The sequence below is a fragment of the Plodia interpunctella genome, chromosome 15 (assembly GCF_027563975.2).
Source record: "Plodia interpunctella isolate USDA-ARS_2022_Savannah chromosome 15, ilPloInte3.2, whole genome shotgun sequence".
Lineage (NCBI taxonomy): Eukaryota > Metazoa > Arthropoda > Insecta > Lepidoptera > Pyralidae > Plodia > Plodia interpunctella.
Window position 1 is genome coordinate 5,075,273 of NC_071308.1, and position 21,626 is coordinate 5,096,898.

The 21,626-nt window shown below is 33.1% G+C and overlaps 2 protein-coding genes across 2 annotated transcripts in view; one reads left to right on the plus strand and one right to left on the minus strand.

The window, feature by feature from the left end:
- Window positions 1-21,626, plus strand: part of LOC128676184 (protein unc-13 homolog B-like) — a 229,728-nt gene that overhangs the window by 64,526 nt on the left and 143,576 nt on the right. Inside the window, exons 14-17 of the mRNA XM_053756181.2 lie at window positions 1,483-1,594; window positions 1,900-1,964; window positions 2,202-3,407; window positions 3,719-4,065. Coding sequence (XP_053612156.1) covers window positions 1,483-1,594; window positions 1,900-1,964; window positions 2,202-3,407; window positions 3,719-4,065 — 1,730 coding nt within the window. The remainder of the gene's footprint in view (window positions 1-1,482; window positions 1,595-1,899; window positions 1,965-2,201; window positions 3,408-3,718; window positions 4,066-21,626) is intronic.
- On the minus strand, window positions 9,134-15,544 carry LOC128676186 (uncharacterized). Its single transcript, XM_053756184.2, has 5 exons — window positions 15,305-15,544; window positions 13,634-13,825; window positions 11,584-11,728; window positions 10,124-10,257; window positions 9,134-9,488 (listed from the first exon to the last, which is right to left on the minus strand). Exons 1-5 carry the CDS (start codon window positions 15,359-15,361, stop codon window positions 9,273-9,275), a joined length of 744 nt encoding a protein of 247 aa, XP_053612159.1. The 5' UTR covers window positions 15,362-15,544; the 3' UTR covers window positions 9,134-9,272.

A 21,626-nucleotide genomic window follows, 5' to 3' on the forward strand; every position in this document is an offset into this window, starting at 1 on the left:
TATAGGATATCAGATACTTTATCAGCAAGAGGTGAAGCAGGCCCTTGATATTATGATATTTTTGACAGATATGAATTTATCGCCTTTTTTAGGTTAGGTTAGTTTTAATTTTGCACGGTTTTCAAGATTCAACATTGTGTTCATTATCTTTAATCCTCAAGTACAGCAGGAGGGGATTAACGTGTCTGTGTATCTCTATGTCGGTCTGTAGCCTCGTAGCAGCCCGGCTGAATAGATTTTGATCTATTTTTTTATTTGAAAGATAATTTAATATAGTGTTCACATGTTTGGAAAATGCGCGTTCAGGCGTTTGGAAACCGTTAGCGTAGATAGCAACTTCTGAGTTCGGATTTCCTAATTTTTTTTAATTTAGTTTTTATTATATAAAGAACATGGGATATAGAGTCAAACCGAACGCTATTTCCATCTATCAGTCATACTGGTAAAATTGCAAAGCTACAACATTCGGGCTGTAAATACATCGGACTGTAGGAGAAATTCAGAAGTTGGTTTCGTTACAACACTGCTGAATATAACTGTTTGATTCATCTATTTTCCGATAGATGGCGTGGAAAAAGAAAAGCCACATTTTCCCACGTAATAAACTAAGTCACAAGAGTAAGGAATCTCTATTCCTGTGGTTATGGCATGTATTTTCATATATTATGGTCATTGCATGAACTACTGAACTTATACGTTGTGAGGTATTAATAGCTACATTAGTATGGTCTATGTTTTTAGGATACAGATAAGTTAACAGCACAACTATCATCGTTTACTCTATTCATTGCAAATTCGTCGTCCATTGAAAGTAACTTGACATGCTGTATATTGTACCCATTTGCTTGTTTTGTTTGTATTTATTTTATTGTAAGACAATAAATAGATAAATGAAAACTAAGGCAAGAAAGATAAATACCAATATACAGTCAACCGCATGGTGACTTAAACGCCAATATTCAATCGTGCTCCGATCTCATTTTTAACCGAACATAAGGCTCCGTTATTTAATAATTATGAACGTGACACCTAAATTGTCAAGTGTTGAATAAATTATATGCATTTCACAGAACAATAATAACATTTTACAAATCTTGTTCATGTTTTATTTCGTGACTAAAAATGCGTGCGACACAATTATTGTTCATCAATAAATTTTTTGTCGATCACTTTCCGCACCTAACCTGTGCCTGTTGATATTTATCATTTGGGTGTGTGCAAATGTGTGAAAATTCGGAGACATCGGTACTCGTACTAAACTCTTCAGATGCCACATCTCCCCTTATTAATTTTATATATGGCTACAACGTTTTGGCACTTACCCTGCATTGATCTCTATGGGGCGGTAAAAACGACGAATTTTCATTGAATTTGAGTAGCATGACGTGCTGTCGACTGTACAAATTACCTACTAATTGTTAATTAACTTTTCTATGTGCTGTTAGATATGTTTTCGAATTTTATAGAATGTTTCCATTTCAGAACCCGAGAAGACAATACCCAACGTTAGTTACGGCTACGACAGCTTCGGGTACCAGCCAGAGTATCAGGACACTGCCAATGAACCCTATCAAGATACTAATTATAACACAAGGTTAGTTTATCTGAATATATTTAGAGCTATATGTCATTGCTTAGTCGCGTTCTGTTGCGACGACGCCTAATATTTTGAAGGAGTGAAATCTTTTTCGCGTTTTTTGGAACAAGTAGAAACATTAAAAGCCCTTCTGTTGATATAAAGAAAATGTTTTCAAATGGTCGTGTAGAACCAATTTAAATCAATTATACCTGAAGACTGAAATTAAAATAGGATCTTCCATTAGGAAGTTACTCCTAAATTTATGACACGCGCGTCATAAATTTCTAAGTTACTTATGTATTAATTATTATTATTCACAGTTACGATGAAGACGGGATGCAGCCTTTCTTCGACGAAACGCCTCACGCCACACCACCTGCAGCTGGTATTAATTTAACTGATATTAAAATTAGCATGACAAATAATATTCTTTTACCATCGGCATTGTGAGCTTGTCGTTTTGATATAAATGATAACAATTTCCGCTCAAAAGAGTTCATGATGAGTCAATGAGATGAGTTTTCAGTATTTTATAGATTTAAATTAGAAATGACGTGTCGTATAATTAATACGCTCTGTGAATATTGGTCGAGTTTGCTTAACTTATTTTTCAAACTTTCAGCTCAGAAATCTTCGTGGATTGAAACAGATTCCACACAGTTCACATATCCCCCAGCACCAGAGGACGATGGATTAATATCAAAATCTCATCACTTACCACAGCCACCTATTACAGCACAACAAGATGTTTATCACGTAGATAGTTATCCACAGTACGACCATTATGAAGACCAACAACAATATCAATATGACCAACAAGATCACCAATATCATGATCAAAGTCTATATCAAGATAAGCAGGAATATCAATATCAGTATGATCAGCAATATCAGGATGACCAAAAGCATCTGCAATTTGATCAGCAACATCAATTCAAAGTGGAACAGGATCAACAACAGTTGTATCATCAACAACAGTTGCAATACCAGCAGCAACAACAACAGCTTCAGCAGCATCATCTACAGCAACAGCAACAGCTTCAACAGCATCATCTACAGCAACAACAACAGCAGCAGCAAAAATTACCAGCGCAACAACTTCAAGCTACTGTTATGACAGGGGCAGCTACTTTAGGTTCTCTTATGGCTGGTGGTGCCAAAAAACTTGGAAGTTTCTTTGGAGCTGCTGCCGCTGCGGTCAGTGCGCCTCCAGTGAGTCAGCCATCTGCAACGACGTCGGCTGCTTCTGTTCAATCCAGCCAGTTTGCGCTAACCGTTGCTCCCGTAACGCCTTTCACAAACGCTTCAACTATACCTATCATAGCTTCCGTCCCAGAATCATCACCAGCAGTGCCAGTGTCCACTGTGACTTCATCCGCACCTGTTTCTTTACCCCGAACTCCCTCATTAAGGAGACAAGAATCTATACAAAGACCTTCTGTGCGTCGAACGCGGACTTTACCCGACGCACCAGAAGAACTAACGTCAAGTTTTGACGAAAGTGCCTACGAGAACGAGTACAATAAGACTGAATACGATCAATCTATTGACAGAACATCTTTAGATAGGTATCGTGACGAGGAATACCCGCACGATACAATTCATGAAGATGTTGAAGAAGACAGACATTTACACGAAGAACCCTTAACCAGTAATGTTACAAGTAATGGAATACAAAAGACTGCATCTCCAACTAGAATTGTGTCTCAAGCGAGAAAACCTTCTGTGGATAGTTATCATAGTCAAGCACCATCAATAATAGACCGGAGAACGTCACAAAGTTCTTATCATCAAGATGATAAAACTATCATCCCAACATCACGGGAAGGTTGGTAGATTATTTTATGAAACATATAAGTTACGCTTTTAAGGACTGAATATTCAATTTCATAACTTTGTTGTACAAAATTATTAAATTTGTTTACGTATTAAAATTATTGACTGGAAGAAAATACCATACCTTTTATAACCATTATACCAAACAGATATATATAGCAATTTTGCCATATGTATACTTTAGTAAGTAGAAAATATATAAAAAAAAATAATTATAACACATACCTCTAGCAAAGCGCTATTTTTTGAACTAAGCCCTGATTCAATATCAAATTTCTTAACTAACAAAAATGTTCTTTACAGAGCTAATCACGGACAAATCTAAAGTGACATTTCAAGAGGACCACACAAAGTACCACGAAGTACCAGAAGAACTAGATACGTTTCACGACACGCAAGAGCAGTATGATGATCACCATAATGACGGTTATAACGATGATGAACGGTACGATGATCAAGATGAAGCATTTAGAGAGGACGACGAAAAGTTCGAAGACCAAGATCGTGATGAGCAATACCAGGAAGATAGTGTATTCAAAGAAGAACAGAGACAGCAGGATGAACAGATTGAGTTTCAGCCGGAGCAGCCGAAGTTGACGCCGAAGCAGCTGTGGCATCGCGCCTACAACAAAGTTATGATGCAGCTAAATGTGAGTACCTTTTTAAATTTTTCGAAGGCAGCAACATTTGATTTTTAAAAGTAATTTTTAATATGATTCAAAACGGTGTAATTTTTTGTTTTTTATTTACCTTTTTTTATATCTGAAAGTTGCTAAATTTTTATTATGTTATAATGATATATTTTGGTTAAAGAAAAATATTATTTTAAATAACAAGTTATGTCTGCTGCCTTCGACCAAATTTGATTAAATCTGATTTCATATTTTTTGTGTATGTCCACATAAAAGATTTTAGTATGGAGAATTAATCGATACAAAAGTGTTAGTCGTGTTTGAAGATTCAGAATAATTCAAAGGTAAGTCTTTATTTGCATATTTCACACAGAATTTTCTTATATTTAAACGAATGCTTTGAAAAACTTTTGATATGAATTTTTGTAGTTATAGATAATTGCGTCAACTATGCTATTAAGTACTATAGACTACGTATTTGATGTTCACATTCATAGAATGATAACAGCTATAGATTCAGTAGGTCATATTTAATATCTCGTAAACGACATCATCAATAAATAGTTACTGTGAGATTATTTTTATGGACGTTTAGCGCCGTCGGGGACAAACAGTAGGGCGTTGCAATTTCTTCTAATTAATACGACTTTATTTGTTAATTGAGTTTTGACATTGTCGTCAGAAATACAATCCTATTTTCATCGATTCTCTGTATATTTACCGATTATATCAATATCAAGGCCAGCCAGGCAAGGCAATTATTGTTAGTATAATTGGAATATGATAATGTCTTATAAGATACCTTGATACCTCATCCTCTGAAACGTAAGACGCTTATCCCAGTAAACTTCAATACATTTCAGTCATATGAAAAGAAACCACAAAGAAATACTAATCCTCAGATTGCAAAAGCCTTTGAAATCTAGAGCAGTTACAAGACAAACGCATCCAGGGACAAAGCATACTAGTGTAGCCACCCGCTGCGTGCCAATGTAAGCCTAATCCACTGGTGGGAAATGGGAAAACGTTGTTATGTCGCTAGTGTGTTGAACCTTTAATGGGTTGACCTTGTGGAATTTTCGTACGTTGGCAGAAAGATGAGTTAGCATTTTGGATACGCTCATTAATATAGGTCTCATTACGTGTTTTATACGAAAATGTGGAAAACGCGTAAATTGTAGCTTTGGACCCAAGATCACACTTGAATGTAGATAGAAATGTTAGGCATTTAGAATATCATTTTAAATCCTATCTATTGAAATGTGTATAAATGCATTCTAGTTCAATGAGAACATTGGCTATTTTAAATAGATGAACTAATATAATAATTGGATGTGGTTAAATATAATTCACATAAATATCAAAACCATTTAATAAATACTTAAAAACTCACAATAGAATATAACAAAAATAAAATTTACTTTACTAAAAGGTGCTAATGAAACTAGGAAGTCCCCTTGTCTATGATAATGTACTTTGAAATAGCAAGTGTGCTTGTTAGGAACTACGATTTCATAGGATTGAAGCTCGTGGATGCAAACTACATGAAACACAAAGGAAAACTGGAGAAAATGATTTGTTTAAGGATATTATAAGGTTTTTTTTTTCTAAGGCAGTTTCAAAAGACTTACGACTATTATGACTGAGTTATACTTACCTACTAATATAATTTAAACATATATTTTTTCAAACACTTATGTCTCATTTACGTATTATATTTCGAAAACGATTTTATGTATTATTTTTCATTGCATATGCGATTCCATATCACCCATTTTCCTAATATTGCGTATATTAGGAAAATGGGTGAATGGTGATATACCTACATTATCGGTATGATAGTACGCTTTCTATTGCTCCTTGTCTTTAATCTAAACTGCATTAACTTGGTTCCGGATGAGTGTGCACTCGCGAACAAGTGTGATAAAATATAATGTTACTTTTAGTCTCATTTAGACATAATATTGGAAGGTATAAAAATACAGATATGCATCGGTTACTACTTTTGACAATTAAGTAGTAGGTAGTTTATTTATTTTAAATATTTAAAACAAATTTACATATATATCTTCTAAATCCCGCGAAATGCTCTTACGTTTAATTTAAAATTTTTGGATCTGTTAGTATAATAAATAAAATAGGTATATATTTGTTTAGTCTTTGAGACTAGAGCTCTTAATCAGCTTATATGTCTGAGAAAATGTAATTTTCTGTGAAGTAACCGAGATACGAACATTAACCTAGATAACTTTGTTACTATAGATATAAAGGATTCCCTCTACTCCTCTTATATATTTGTGACTAGTAGTTAGGCTATATATCGTTGTTAAACTATTAAAGTGTATATATTTTTCATTAGTTATAGTTTAATGTAAACAACAATGATATAAATGAGTACAATTTCGTCTTCGTAAAATTTTACTAAATCCCGTGAAGTTATCATGCCATATTTTAGTAAGATAATATAGTTTGATATCTATGTCAAAAGTAAATACCGAATCGAATTTATCGATTATAAAAATAAATTATTATCGTTTTTTGTTATAATTTAAATACTGTCATTGATTTCTCATTAGGTTTACTTATGAATTTATTATTAATATTATTAATATTTATTTTAAAACAGAAGTATTTTAATGGCGTGAGTACTACTAAATGTATGGGCTTAAAAGTTGATTGTTCAACAAGTGTGCGTGCAAATTGTGAGAAGCCTTTCGGTAGCAATCATTGACGGGAGAGTTCCCCCAGTTTCTGGAATACTCGTATCGATTTTAACGAATATTTAGGTAAATAAAATCGATCGAGCCAACATTTTTTTCTTACTACTTCTACGGCGCAGCGACTAAATGGATCTTGGGTCCCACCCGATGACGACATTTATTCCTAATTTAATATAAAAAAGAGTCTTAGTGAATTATTTTTAATAAAGTTTATTATACCTACGCTGTAAATTGAGCAAATATTTTTTCTTAGTAAATACTACAGACTGGATGTTTTAAGCAAAGTACTTTAGCGTCCCGCAGTCAGTTTTCTTAAGTGGCTGTCGCCGCCTGCAGAGACCCAGAACGCCTTTGAACTCGATCACCTCATTAGTTCAGCTGAGTTGCTCCATCCATACGCACATACGTAGCCACGCACTCTCCACTCACTCAGTCCGCTAACGGCTTCTGGACCGAACACATCCCTACTTAACTAAGAAAAGTACGTAAAGTTTGAATTTCGAATATGCTCGGGTTTTGATAACATTGCGCAAGCGATGGCGGCGGAAATATGCGAGGCCGCGATAGCGACATCCTGCGGGCGACCGTGGCCCTATTGATTGCCGTCGTCGGCGCACCTATCGGCAATTTATATGCAAATTATCCTGCGCTTCAGGTGTTCATGTTCAGTGGAGTCGATACCGTGGTTGTGTTATGTTGTTTTGAAAATGTTCAAAATGGTGAGGAACCGCAAGGCCCAAGCGGCCAGCGAGGCGGACGTACGTCGGGATCAAACTTTTCAAAATCGGTCTAGCGGCAGCGGATCTCGTTTACGAGTCCGCCGCGGTTCAAGTTTGACAGATTTGGACAAGTTGCGATGTAGCGGTGGTTCTAGCGGGGGTGGTTCTATTGGTGACTTGATGAACATGTTTAGTGGTAGTGCGAATTCAGTTGGCAGCGATACTTTGGTGGCTCGGACTGTCCCCTTAGAGACAGTTCGTCGGAATATTCCGCCAATGTCCACTCCGCCCGCTCATCCGCCACCCTCTCCGCTCATCCATGTGTCACGGCCTGTGGGCCCTTTGACGATGGCTCAACGAACACTGCGGTTTAGCAGATTGTTAAAATATCAACCTTGTTCTGCCGATATCCCGATTTCCCTGGTGAGTTTCAAACGTTCAAGTTCAATATGAAATTACTGATTAGATTGATAACTCTGTGTTAAAGTATTATGTTATTAAAGTAATCTAATGGTTCTATTATCATTTTGATCGCGCTTTTAGATAACATAATGTATGAGGTTATATCTGACATGCAGGATATCTGCATATCAGGCATGTGGGCATTGTTAGTAAAAAAAGAGGAAGTATAAAATCGGATCGTAAAGCCCAGTCAAATGGAGTATTTGAATACAAATAAAGGTTAATACTGGCCAGCGGATGTTGCTCGAAAAGAGCGTATTTTATCAATAATTCATTTGAATACTTCCTCCTCATAGTGAACAAAATAAACTAGACATTTTCTTTCTCATAAAATGAAATTCTTCATTTATAGAAATTCATCGTCTCGTCTTTGTCGTCTGATCGTCGCATCATCAAGTCTATTGGATTCTAGTAATAAATATTATATACTGTTGCATTTTAGTAATTGCCAGATTTAAAACGAATAGGAACATCGTGGCAATATATTCTTGATATTTACTCCCAAGCAATTCCTGATTCAATGAATCGGAAGCCATGCATAAGCTAGCAGTTGCATCTGCCAGCCATGAATGTTTTAAGCGCGAGTGGCGTATCTGTAGGGTGATGTGCTCAGGGAGCTCCAAGCTTAGGTAGCCCTTGGACTCTTAACCTACGACATTATTTTTAATCGCACACTCATCATTTCGACGTATGACGACGTATAACGCTTTTTAAGTTCAGAAAGCGTTAAGCTGTAGATCTTTTTCGTAACAGCTTCTTAGGTGATCATAGTCATTGATGCAAATAATATTCAAGAATCATCAGGCTTATTTTTTCATTCTCCAGAATATTTTTTTCTTAAATTTAAGAATCCTTTTAATATTTTATAGAACAATGGTTTCTGTGGGGGCCCCTGGTACCAGGTATCTTTGATTGCTAAGCTTAGCTACATCACTAAGGAGCGCATTTTTATTTAAATACTTCCATTTGCAATCTGGATTGGACGAGGTGTTATATTGCAACGAAACAACATTTGCTATCAGGATAAATGAGTTTTGAAGACAGGAAATAAACGCAGCTCTTTTTTTAAAAGACACTGCATTGTGAAGAAAATTTAAAGAAAAGTTTTTAGAAAATTTGCTTTGGATAAGTAAGTTCATAAATATTTTTCGGTGGCCAGTATCTTTTTTAATAATAAAATATACGTTTAAGATTAGTTGTTTATTTGCAAAAAGTATTAGTCTAATTGTTGTTTGGTATAAAAAAAGTCGAAACTACATATAAAAAGCAGACAAAAAGTCTGTTATTTACAAAATAAACTTCATAAATTCATAGAATTATTTGATCAGGCGTATTTTTTCATGAATTTCAGTAGGTACTTCAGTTTGGGCATTTCTATATTGTGGATGCATCTGTTGAAGTCGCCTATGACCTTGACGGAATGTGTCATCATTCGGGAGATGATATCCTTCAGGCACACGCTGAGGTCACTGACCTCCTTGAACCCGTGAATAGCTATCTCGGCCATTACCACTGGGAATGGAGACGTTTCGTACAGAAACTGAAAGAAAAGAAATATAGATATATCATCGTATGCTACCAGTTGTTTTGAAATTTTTACACCTTATATAAATTGTATGAATATTTAATTTATGATCATGTAAGACTATAGCTAACGAGTAAACCTTTTATTCCACCGTCAGTAATTACGTTGAAGCCATATTTTAATAGTGTCGTAAACGGTTGGCATTTCATTGCTAATTTTGCCCGTTGCCGGGTGCTCCACGATGTTAAGAGGCAATTTACTCTCTTAATTAGATTTCGTGATCAAACAAAAGAATTATGCCCCGCATTTTTATTCTGACTTTTAATTACTACACTTGTCCTGCATTTTAAAACAAAAAAGTACAACAAGATCGTGGTCTATTCTTTTAATTTATTTATCATATGATTATGCTAAAAATAACAAATAAAAACTCTGTTATATTTTCGATGTTTTGATTGTTTTTTTGATAAACATTAGGTATAAAGATTTGTTTTGATATAACTTTAAATATATCATTTGTAGCTTGTTTTTTGCTTCAACACCTTGATTTCTGTATATACTAAAACTCAGAAATCGTGTGAGATAAACAGACATTTTCTTCAATATAAACATGAATTTCACCACTTTTACCAAATTTAATATTTACTCACCACTGTTCTCTCCAAGTCTTGACTTTCGTGCGAACAATTTCCCCCGACTTGCTGTTGCTTTTGACACTCAAACAGTTTTGATGCTGAATATTTCTTTAGGTTTTCCAGTGTCTCGAAATGAACTTGTAGTTTTTCTAAAAAATATGTATATGTTTAAATGTTCCATACTCAAACTGATGTCAAATATTTATGAAACCTAATTTTGAGTATATTTTTGACGTCTAAAATAGCAATTTTTTTAAAAGATTAGGTAACTTAAATGTTAATGCCATATGATTAAATAGATATAAAAAAGTTCTAAGAAAAAAACTTCAATATATGATGTAAGTGTATCATCCCAAGTTGAATAAAGAGTTTTGACTCTTTATACTAGAACACATGATGTAATAAACTTTATACTATACTACTACTATATATAAATTAACTTTATAATGTTTAAAATATTTCCGTAGCTCAGTAGTTGAGAGAACGAACAGCCCTACTGGCAGTTGAAAGCTGAAATTCGGTTCTAGGTTGCTTCGGACTGAAGGGGAGCACTAAAAGATGGTTAATAAAAACTTCTAAGAGAAGGCAAATTTAATAGTTTTTTTACGTGTTTACGAAATCGCGAGTAAACACTTGCTGGTCTATTAAAACTCTATCAGTTTTTCATACGGAGAATTTGTATAGTTATTGTTGTAAATAGTACCCCTATTTGAACGAGATTTTACTAAGTAAAATGAAATGTGGTCTGGGTTTTTTACCTCAAACCAATAAATATATAATCTGATATCAGTCATATTCATACACAAAAGAAGAATATAAAATTATGAGTGACATTATTTCTGTACCTAAATTTTCTAAGATATGATCCCACATCTTAGAAAATTTACAGTACTATTTTTGGTTCAAAACGTTCAAATGATATCAACACAAAGGACTGAGGAAAAATTGAATTTTGTCGGAGAAACATTGAGCCGTGTTTACACTACTGACGTGTAGGATTGTTTTGGTAGCCGTGCGCACGGAAACGGTGTCGTAAACGAGGGAAGACGTCGCACAATACTGCTATGTGGGTGACAACGCTTCCTCGTACGGTCGGCAAACATGTAAACACACGTATGTCCAGCTTTAATTGTGACAGTTCGTGTTTGGTTTCGTTGGGATTAAATGAAATTGTAGCGTGTATTTTGGAAATGGTTGTATCTATTTGAAGTAAAGATGTAGGTAACTATTTACAAATCAATAGGCTACCATGGTTCTATAACGTATAAAATGGAAACTTCCATTTTATACGTTATAATTTAATACGTTATAATTATAATTTCTCTCATCTGAGCGTTTTCATTTTTAACTCTTTATAGATAGAAATTTTATTTTTTATACAGATTGTTCTTATATATAATATACATATTGGTCCCATATTATATAAATAGCCATAACGACTCGAAAATAAGATTGAACTGAATATTATAATGTACCTGGCAGCCTCTGCACCCTCTGGTATCCCAGCGCAAGGCACAGCGTGACATTCTCATCAGCCAGTTGCAGGTTTTCTCCCAGCAACTTCACAATGCTCTCCTTGCAATAGGTTCCATTACGAGGCTTCCTATCGTGAATTATTACCTGCAACGGCCAAATGTGAGGGTGAATTTTCAAAATTTTTAGGTTTTAGCTATTGTTGTTTGAGCTGAAGGAGTTTTGGATAAATTTTAGGTAACTAGTTTAAAGCTTTTATTTTTAGATATTGCTATAATACAATAATTAATTATACTTATGAAATATATTTATATTATATAGGTCTATTTTTTATTTCTCATACTCGGAATGTAGTGTAGTGAAATTTTTATCCGAATGTAGGTATCACTCATAGTGAATTACTTTCCAATAAAAGGCGGGAAATGTATTTTAAAAATATTAATTTTTGTTAGTTAATCTGAATAATTTGACACAAATAAAAAAATCCTCGCGTATTCCATATTTAAAATTTTAAATACCTAGACGTTTTTAAATTCTCATATATTCGAAACTAAAAGTAGTATTTACCATGGTTGATACTCATTAATTTTTAACAAATTACCTTGTCAGGAACTTTCGAACCTTGGCGAATAATCTACTATTTATTATCCCTGAGTCACCTCGTACGACATCCAGGGTTGGATATGAAGTGGTTCTATTGCAGGGCGGCACTACACGCCCATGAATATGCATATCCTATTCACGGTTAGATAAAACTACCGGTGTATATTGAATATGGATACTACATAAATATTGATAGTAGTAATTTCCGGAAACTCCGGGCCTCGTATAGATTTCCCATAAGGGCTTATATTTCACATAAAACGAGATACGTTTTGAGAGTTATGGTGGTAATTGACAGGATTTTTAGGGACTGCATTGGAGTCATATTGCATCTATCTATTCTCATCCTTACTCTGGAACTTTAATTTTTATTTTGTCAATGGAAGACTTGTATGTGACTGCGGTAAGTTAGTCGTAAATTAACAATTAACTTAGCAATTAACACACTCAAAAAGAAGAATGGACGATCAACCCTCGGTTTTTTTGTCTGGTAACACTCCACCTCGACATCTAAAATACTATTTATGACAATTTTAAAATTAATTATCTAGATCAATTTAGTTGTCAGGATAAACAGAAAGATATATATATCTTACCTTAAGATATACCTATAGGTATAACTTTCTGTTTTTCCCAAAAAAGCATTTTGCTTTATCGGGGCAAAGGGCTTGTGTGATTTGTAAATGAACTCCTTTGAACAAATACAATAAAACACTTTGTAACAATTCATTAAATAGAGTTTAGATAGGTACATGAATATTAATTAAAATGATATGTTGCATCCACGTTGCTTACAGAAACCGAGCCATGATAGATTGTGATTATACGATCCATGAATTTATGTTGTAAGATGGCAACTTAGCTAAGTTATTATTATTGGCGTCTAGCCGTCTAAGAATGATATATTGTATCGTATGTATTAATATATCTTAGGAGTAATTCATTATTCATTCAATATTGCGAATAATTTACAACTTTACTTACATAACCTTAGGAGTAACATGATTCATCTTAGGAGCAAATTTTTAAATTAATATGAAAAATATGTATTACCTAATATTATAAAAATATATATTAGTATTATTATATTTTTCAATTAATTCATCAAAGAACTAGAATAATGCATAGTCCGACGTTAATTCAACCTGAAAATCGGACAGTAAATAATAGAATATTGTGTAAAAAAAATTCATGGAGTTTGCGTAAACAAAAAACGAAGGCTTGCCGCTTATTTTTCTACGAGTACTTATATAATAACTTAGAGCCAGGCCCCATTGCTACTTTGCGTCGTGCCGCTCCGTTGTTTTGCATGGGTTGATACTGATGTTGTGCGTTGACGTACGTCTAATCTCCATACACTGCGTTGTGCGTCGACGGATATCAAAACAACGGAGCGTGAATGAGCAATTGGACCGCGCTCTTATTAGGATTTTTATACATGGAACTTACTTGAAAATATAGCGAAATCTGCTCAAGATAAACAGTCATGTAGTTGATAGCTTTGTCAGCTTCGTTCTTCATAAGGAGCTTGATTTGGGAGACGAGGGTGTCCATGTCCTCTCGGGACTTCTGAGTGCGGACCTGGATATCTGCAATGAGCGCTCTGTACCCATTTATCAGGTTGTCCTGGAAATCTGTTGACTGGAAACACGGCTACCTTAGTGTTGTGGAAAATTGTAAATTATAGGAGTTGAGATTATTTATTATCTAATTTGTTTTCTTCTTCATATTTCGGAGCTATTGCTCCCATAGGTGTAATTATGTGGATGTAACGACGTTTTTGGAAATGGTAATGAAGTGATGAATTATTGTAGTTGATATTTGTTAAGTAGTTGTAAATTATTTTTGTAGTTTATTTTAGCTTATTTATTTATCATTATATTTAAGTATATATTTAAGTATATGTAAGTTTATTATATTGCTTTACTTTTTTCTTCGAATATTTTTTTTTTCTTTTTGTCCTAATGGTTAGCTTTGAGAGAAGGCTTTTAGCTTTAAGTTCGCCATTTGTTTATAAGTATATTTTTAGATGGAATAAAAAGTTTCATAAATATATACATTGCAATTTTCCTTCTTAGGTTTGTTTGGTTCATGTTTGTTTCCTTCATAGGAAAGTCTGTACGAATAAATTTAGTTAAAGTAAAAAAAATCTTTTATCACGAGATCACGAAGATTATATGGTTTTAACCACTCGTCCGTAAACGCTACGATTTGAGCTATATATATATATATATATATATATATAATATCTACGCAAATTAAATTTAAATTTTGGCAATTTAAATTTTGACATTTTGACGCAAAGATTTTTCATGCACAAGCCCAGAGAATCGACTATCATTAAAAAATATTGTATCGTATAAAACTTTGGTTTAACAAGACCAGTCTAATATAAAAATATGGTTAATAGGAATTGTAGTTCAGTAACAGAATTTGCTCAAAGAGAGCAAGAAACTAGAAAACAATGTTTTTTTTTTGCATTATTTGCAATAGCTGCATTTCTTATCGGTGTACCTACTAACATTAATGCAGCTATTTAGAGAGCAAACACAAAGAAAAGAAGAACTGTAAAAATAAAATGAACTAATAAAGCTATGCAAATGCTCGCCAACGTTTCATGTCTCGCATTAACGTTTACTTTTTAAGGTAATACATAGCACAAGTGACATGTTTATTAAGCAAAAAAAAAACTAAAGTAAATGACAACAAATTGTTACTAAAATCAAAACAAAACTCAATTAAAAATAAAACTATTGACGTGTTTGAAATAACCTTCATGGTTGACATTTTCAAATGAGATTCATTCTCATTCATACGAGATGCGATATTAAAATAGATCTAATTAAATTGACATGGGACATTTGTAAGTGTTATTACAAAATAAAAAAAAAAAACACAAATCATTATTTTATTAATTATCATGGGTTTTATATAGGACAAATATATTAAGTATTACAAAACTAAAGATTTTCGGACAAATCACACAAATTATATAATTATAATTAACAGCTAAAACTTATTATACGAAAATGCTATTCAGGTTCTACTTATCTAACAAGCGATATGACATAAAAAGATATTTTTTAAAGTTGAAGTTTAAAGAAAGAAAGGTCAACTAACCTGAAACGTGATGCCGACGAATACCAATAAAAAGGCGACTAAAGTTAATCGATTCATCTCTTTTCTTCTATACCACTCATATCAGCTCACTGTGAACACCAAGGGCTGTCCCACCTCGGAAATCGTTTCGAATTTCCAGAAATCGAGTCTCGTTTCTCGGAGTGTCTTAATCGATGTTGTTGCAATGCAAACTGGGGAACTACTGCATGTTTTGGCTTATTCCCTTGTTTTGATTCCGCACCGATGTTTACTGCAAATCTCTGTTAACGATACGATGACGCGCTGCAGTTTACAATCGACGCTCGATTGTTTTGCACTGAATATTTTGGGTTCCGTGCCGTTGATAACTAAACATCTTTAAACCAATAATTGTTTTATTATCATCCTTCCTCGACCCACTGCTGGGTGTATACCTCCTTCCGACTACGCTACAATATATTAAAGTTTTTCTTTCTAATAAGGTATGAAATTTAGATGCTTATCATTATCATATAATTTTGAATACAAAGTTATCATTGACCATTTACATATTTATTCTTCTTATAAGTTTACAATTCGCCTGAATGGAGTTGATAGCTTTGAGATACGAAATCTTTTGTCCATTTTATATTAAATATTTAATTTTGAATCAAATGCGTACTTGAGAATGTTAATGTACAGGATAATGCAATTACTGCATCTCTCTCTCTCTCATTCTCACGTGTGTGTTGCATTCGGGTCTATGAGGTCGCCAAGCTCGGGGTTAAATGAGATTACTGTACCTACTTATCTTTAAAATAACATATGTATCAGTTCTATAGCGACGGGATCCTCGCTCGGATTCGGCTTACACGAATTTCGCCTGACTCATATCCTAACTAAGTCTTTAGCACCGTAAACTTCCATAATGGGACAGCCGAAACAATTTTCTATAATGTAATGAAGAAAGTGTATAAAATATCGATAGATATATATGATTAATGGTTGCTTTGATCCCGCGTTTAACAAAATAACAAATAAAGTACGGAACAATACAAGAAACCAATAATGTTTGAGAGCCGTGCGAATGCATTCATCATTGTAAACATATAGCTCATTAACGCATTTATTCTCATTCATCTCTGCTCATGCAGTAAAAATGTATGCAGTAAGTATGTGCTAATGAATGGGAATTAAATGAAACATGTACATAGTTTACATAAAAAAGTAGGCGTAGTAGTACCTTAAGGCGACTTAAATAAAATCTGATAGCAGAGTAAAAACCGTTATACTTTTCAATATACTTAAAACAGGTATTAAATACTCACGTACCTTACCTACCTTTTCCGAGGCATAAAAGTTACGCGCGCGTTTAATACCTGTTAATAAATGTGAAAAGTTAAAATTAGTTTCCAACTTTTTATATATTTAATAATGGGATTTGTATTATTGTTTTAATAGATACACGCGAAATAAAAATGTAATGAAGTAATACATTAACAGTCCCTTTATTCCCTCAGCGAAGACATTTCACGGTTTGTTCCTGTTTATGGGCCATATCATCATTACGAGATAATTATTTTGCATGTTAATTTCCATTCCTTTTGTTTTTCCCGACGATAAAATATGAAAAACTGCAGTTTTCTGAAGAAGATACTTAAGAGGAATATTCTCTGTTTGCGGATTATCAGGAATTTGTATGTTCAAAGTAGATCTAACGGAAAAGTAGACCGATAATCCGAAATAATATCAATAATTATATGAGAGTAGGTAAACCATAGATTTTATGTGACATCTGCTTAGAGAGAATTATACTCCATGTTTAAACTTTGTATTGAAAATTGTGTGAAAATTAATTATTCCTGTAAGTATAATGTAAGTTATTTACAGTGGGAATAAGTATGATTAATATGAACATCGCTAAACATACGTCAATTATGCAGATATCATTTTTTTCATCTTTTTTCTTTCTCTTATCATCATTAATTATTCCTTTCATTATCAGGCATCATCAGTTATCAGTCCAAAAAAAATATTTTGGCATTGAGTTCTTATTTCAATGGCAAAACGTTGATTCTATTTTTACAAATATGAAATACATACCTACTGTGAATGTAAATACTTATTTGATGGGCGTTTGTTGCAATTATGCAATAGAAAATGTATTTCTATTTCTAATATATTCTATTCTTATTTTTTTATTATCCGCGTAAATACTCGAAAAAAGTGCTATCCATAATTCGTGTGTTACTCAACATTTGCAGTCGATAAAATCTATTACTTTCTTTGAAATCTATAAGGCTAAAATTAAATGCCAATTCTGAAATCTTAAAATTTATGAATGCGATTTTTCTCAAACTTTTCTTAATTTAGAGCGCCATCTCGTGCCAATTTTCCTCATTGTACTATATCGGGGAAAAGCGGAACTTGTTAATAAGGTTGATGCCAGCTCCACACTGTCGCCGAACCCAGACACATGCCGACGCGAATGTGTGAACATTGCGCTGTATACCGAATCCGCCAAAGTTTGGCAAACTGTTCGACGACATTGTGGAGATGGCTTGACATTTTTTGACGCCACGGCGGCGCGCCGTGTTTATAGAGTAGAGGGCGTATTATGAATACACAAGGTAAAATAAACGTAATGGTTTAATGTCACTAGATGGCATTAGTTTACTTGATAACATTTTCCGATCGGAAGTTTATTGTTCCTAGTATGATGATGGAATACATAAGTATTCCATCATCATACTAGGCATACAGATTATGCAAAAAATATACATATAACATAACCATTAGAATAAACTAACAAAAATCATGTTCCTATCATAAATTCAACTCATATACTACTTAGCAGATTATTTCTACTCTATATAAGTAAACTTTCTTTTGTTTTAGGTAATATGTTTTAGGTAATATGTTTTAGGTAATAACAATTCAAGAGATAACTCTTGAATTGTCTGATAAGTATATGTTAAGAATAAATAATCGTTACTACTGAAAAAGAAGCATGCCTGTTCGCACTTTTATATAAAAATTAGGAAGTGGTAAACAAGATAATTTTATAATAGATTAGGGGATTTTTTAAACTGTTTATTTTACTTTGACTTGTCCATAAAACATTTAGTTTACTTTTCGGAAACATTGGAAAGTAAACTAAATCATTTTACGCACAAGTCTTTACCAGTTACATATCAATCATTATAACTATAAATCCAACTCACCTGCCAAATAGTCCATAGTTTAATTAAGCAGTCATCTCACAGTGATATATAGCTCTATATCAATAAGGTCTATTAAGCTAAAACTAGAATGTAGCTTTATTGCTCAAACCTAGTTTCTATGAGGTATGTTTCTATGGAATAGTCTTTGTTGGCTTAGTTAGAGGCATAAAACTTAGTCGAATAAGGAGTTGAAATTGAGACCAAAATTGATGATAGCCTAATTCATTAAAGTAACATTTTCAGGTTTTACATTTGTTCATTATATTTTCATTTAATAGAAATTAATCTTTCTATAATCTTTGCGTATTCTTAGTTGCATTGCCTTTCAGTTTTTAAGGCTATGTGTCCTTTTCTCGCCTCTTACGAAATGTACAGGAGGATGGAGTAATCATATTCTAAGGCGTCGTGTCGTGTTTTTAATGAAAATTCGATACGTGACAGTAAGCTAAGTAGATTACATGTGGACTACGTTTTTCAACTTAAAAAATTAAACTTTAACGCTATAATTTATGAACAAACCGACTTTTAGTGAAGCACAAGAAATTCCTAGCAAATTTTAAAGTAAAGAAACTGGTTTTATTTTAAAAGAGTTCTTTTTCTATAGAAGTCCCGGGTCTCGGTTCCTCTTTTCAACGTAAAAGTAAAATTTAGGTACGAATACATCAGACGCACAGAATGTAAGAAATGCAATAGAAATGAAAGATGTTTTCAAGAAAATACGAAGAAACTTGCCAATGATTTTATTACTTCAGAAATGGAACAAAATATATTACCTAATTGAAGATTAAAATTTAATTAATGAACGCTATTTAACGGTTTCATATTAACTTTGATGCTTTTATGACAGTGGACTTTAATAGGAGTTGAAGGAAATTCGACGATGACTAAATTTATGTTTATCGTAAGAATTGTTTGTATTTTTTCCCTCACGTTTTAGTTCAAAAATTGTAAGTTAGTATATTTTTAAATAATTAAAGATAATTGTGACGACATTTGTTGAATTATGTACTTCTTTTGAATCTTATTATCTATCAATTAGAGTAATTTCACAAAATATATTCGGATATTATATATTGCTATGTGTATTATAATTATTAGGACTACATAATAGAATTCATGTGTATATGTGGTGCTTCTATATAATATGCTAGTTTTACTCAAATACATATGTATATATTTACTAAACATGGTACCACTGTCTGTATCAACTAAATTGGATTTCAATCGAGCAGTTGTGAAGGACCAAGGGATGTGGAGTTCGTAAATATATTATGAGAGATGGAGTACGCGTGTTGTGATGTGTATCCCTTGATCGGGTTTCCGAGATACGGAGAGTAAATCATATTATCTAAAACAAATGAAAGTTTACTTATATAGAGTAGAAATAATCCGCTAAGTAGTATATGAGTTGAATTTATGATAGGAACATGATTTTTGTTAGTTTATTCTAATGGTTATGTTATATGTATATTTTTTGCATAATCTGTGTGCAAACATTATTATTTTCTTTAGTTTTCGAAAATAAAATAAATTGATACAAATGTGATGGCGCATCACATTCGCCTTTTAATTGTTATGTTATATTATGTTCATAAAATGTTAGCTATTGTGGTCATGTTCTGTGTATTTTTCGGCATAGAAAAGGGCATAATGCCAGTGGATAAATTAATGGATGGAATAAATGGAAAGTAAAAACATTTTAATGCCTAAGTCAATAGTATATATTCAGAGAATTTCACAAACCCTTTCCTTTACATAAATAATCCATCGTGAAAGTTTTAGTTACAAGGTCATTCAGTCAAAGCTACTAGGTATTCGGATCGCCGACATGAAATGCTGAAAAAATAAAGTATTTATCTCTAGTTATACATATTATATATCTAAAATTACAAAAATTGTGTTCAAAAGATGGACAGGCCTACGGCATTCTTTACCAGTCAATCATTAGACCAAATAAGAGCATGGCTCTTCTATTTAGTTAAAATTTAGTTAAATTTAATTTTACTTTTTTCTGAAAATAAAGTCGGCAAAGTTTAAAACCACCTAGTTCTACTTCTATAAAAGTACGAGATTTTTCTGCTTCTGCAACGGATATGTTGAAATGTTGAACTGTTAAAATATATTTTATAAGTGAAACCACCCAGATCTCGGCTAGTGTTTCAATAAGATTCAGTTCTCGAGGTAAAATACAATTTCACAGTTTGATTCTTGTTCTGAACGATTTTATATTACCTACATTTTTGATGTGAATGTAGAAAATATATCTTTCTCGTATTAATATTTCGATATTGTAGGTGAAATATTATATCTAATTCTGTTATTCATAAAAAATGATACAACTAAAGTATATTTTCTCACTGTCGCACTTACTTTAACAAAACGAGGTAAAACATACTTTAGCTTAAAGTATACTTTAATTTTTTTTGGGTTAATAATGTATGTTAGACCAATAAAATAAGTTTCAGTAAATGCAAAGATTAGAGCCTATGTCGCCAAAATGTCGTAATATTTACACATAAATATCAATATCACACTAAATTAAAAAGTATAAAAACTCTGATACCACAAGATACTTTATAAAGAGATTTATATTTAATGTTACAAAGGATGCGTATATGATAAAGCATTTTTAATAGTATAATGGAATTTCAGTGTAGGAAAATGTTGCAGGAAACAGGTTGCAGCCAATTAATGCTAGTAATCTGCTGTAATCGGCTGCGTACACAGGAACGCAATCTAGACTGGTTCGAAATTCGAAAATATGTTTGAAGCTTGCTTGTTTGATTGGATGAATTATACGAGTGGTTACTATTCAAACTCTGATTTTTTTTCACGTTCCATTTTTGAAAATGTCCCGAAGTAATAACGTGAACCTCAATTTTTAAAATAAGTGTAAGCCGCAGCTGCTGCAACGTTCTCTTTCACATTGTTTTTTGAAAATGAAGGTAGATCAAGATCTACGCACAGATAGACACGCACCACCACGGAAGAGCCGTGGCCGTCGGTCGTGCATGACACATCCGCACCATGTGTCACGTTTAATTTCATGAATATAAAATGGAGTATGCATCTCGAACTACAAATATAATAGCTGTTTTTTTATATATGAATGAAACAACTTTTGAATCTGACCATACGTG

Excerpts from the sequence above, each read along its gene's own strand:
- LOC128676186 (XM_053756184.2), bottom strand. The coding sequence starts at position 15,361 with ATGAATCGATTAACTTTAGTCGCCTTTTTATTGGTATTCGTCGGCATC. Across the intron at positions 11,729-13,633 it reads AGATTTCGCTATATTTTCAA|GTAATAATTCACGATAGGAA; the intron begins GTAAGTTCCATG and ends TGGCCGTTGCAG. Across the intron at positions 9,489-10,123 it reads AAGACTTGGAGAGAACAGTG|TTTCTGTACGAAACGTCTCC; the intron begins GTGAGTAAATAT and ends CTTTTCTTTCAG.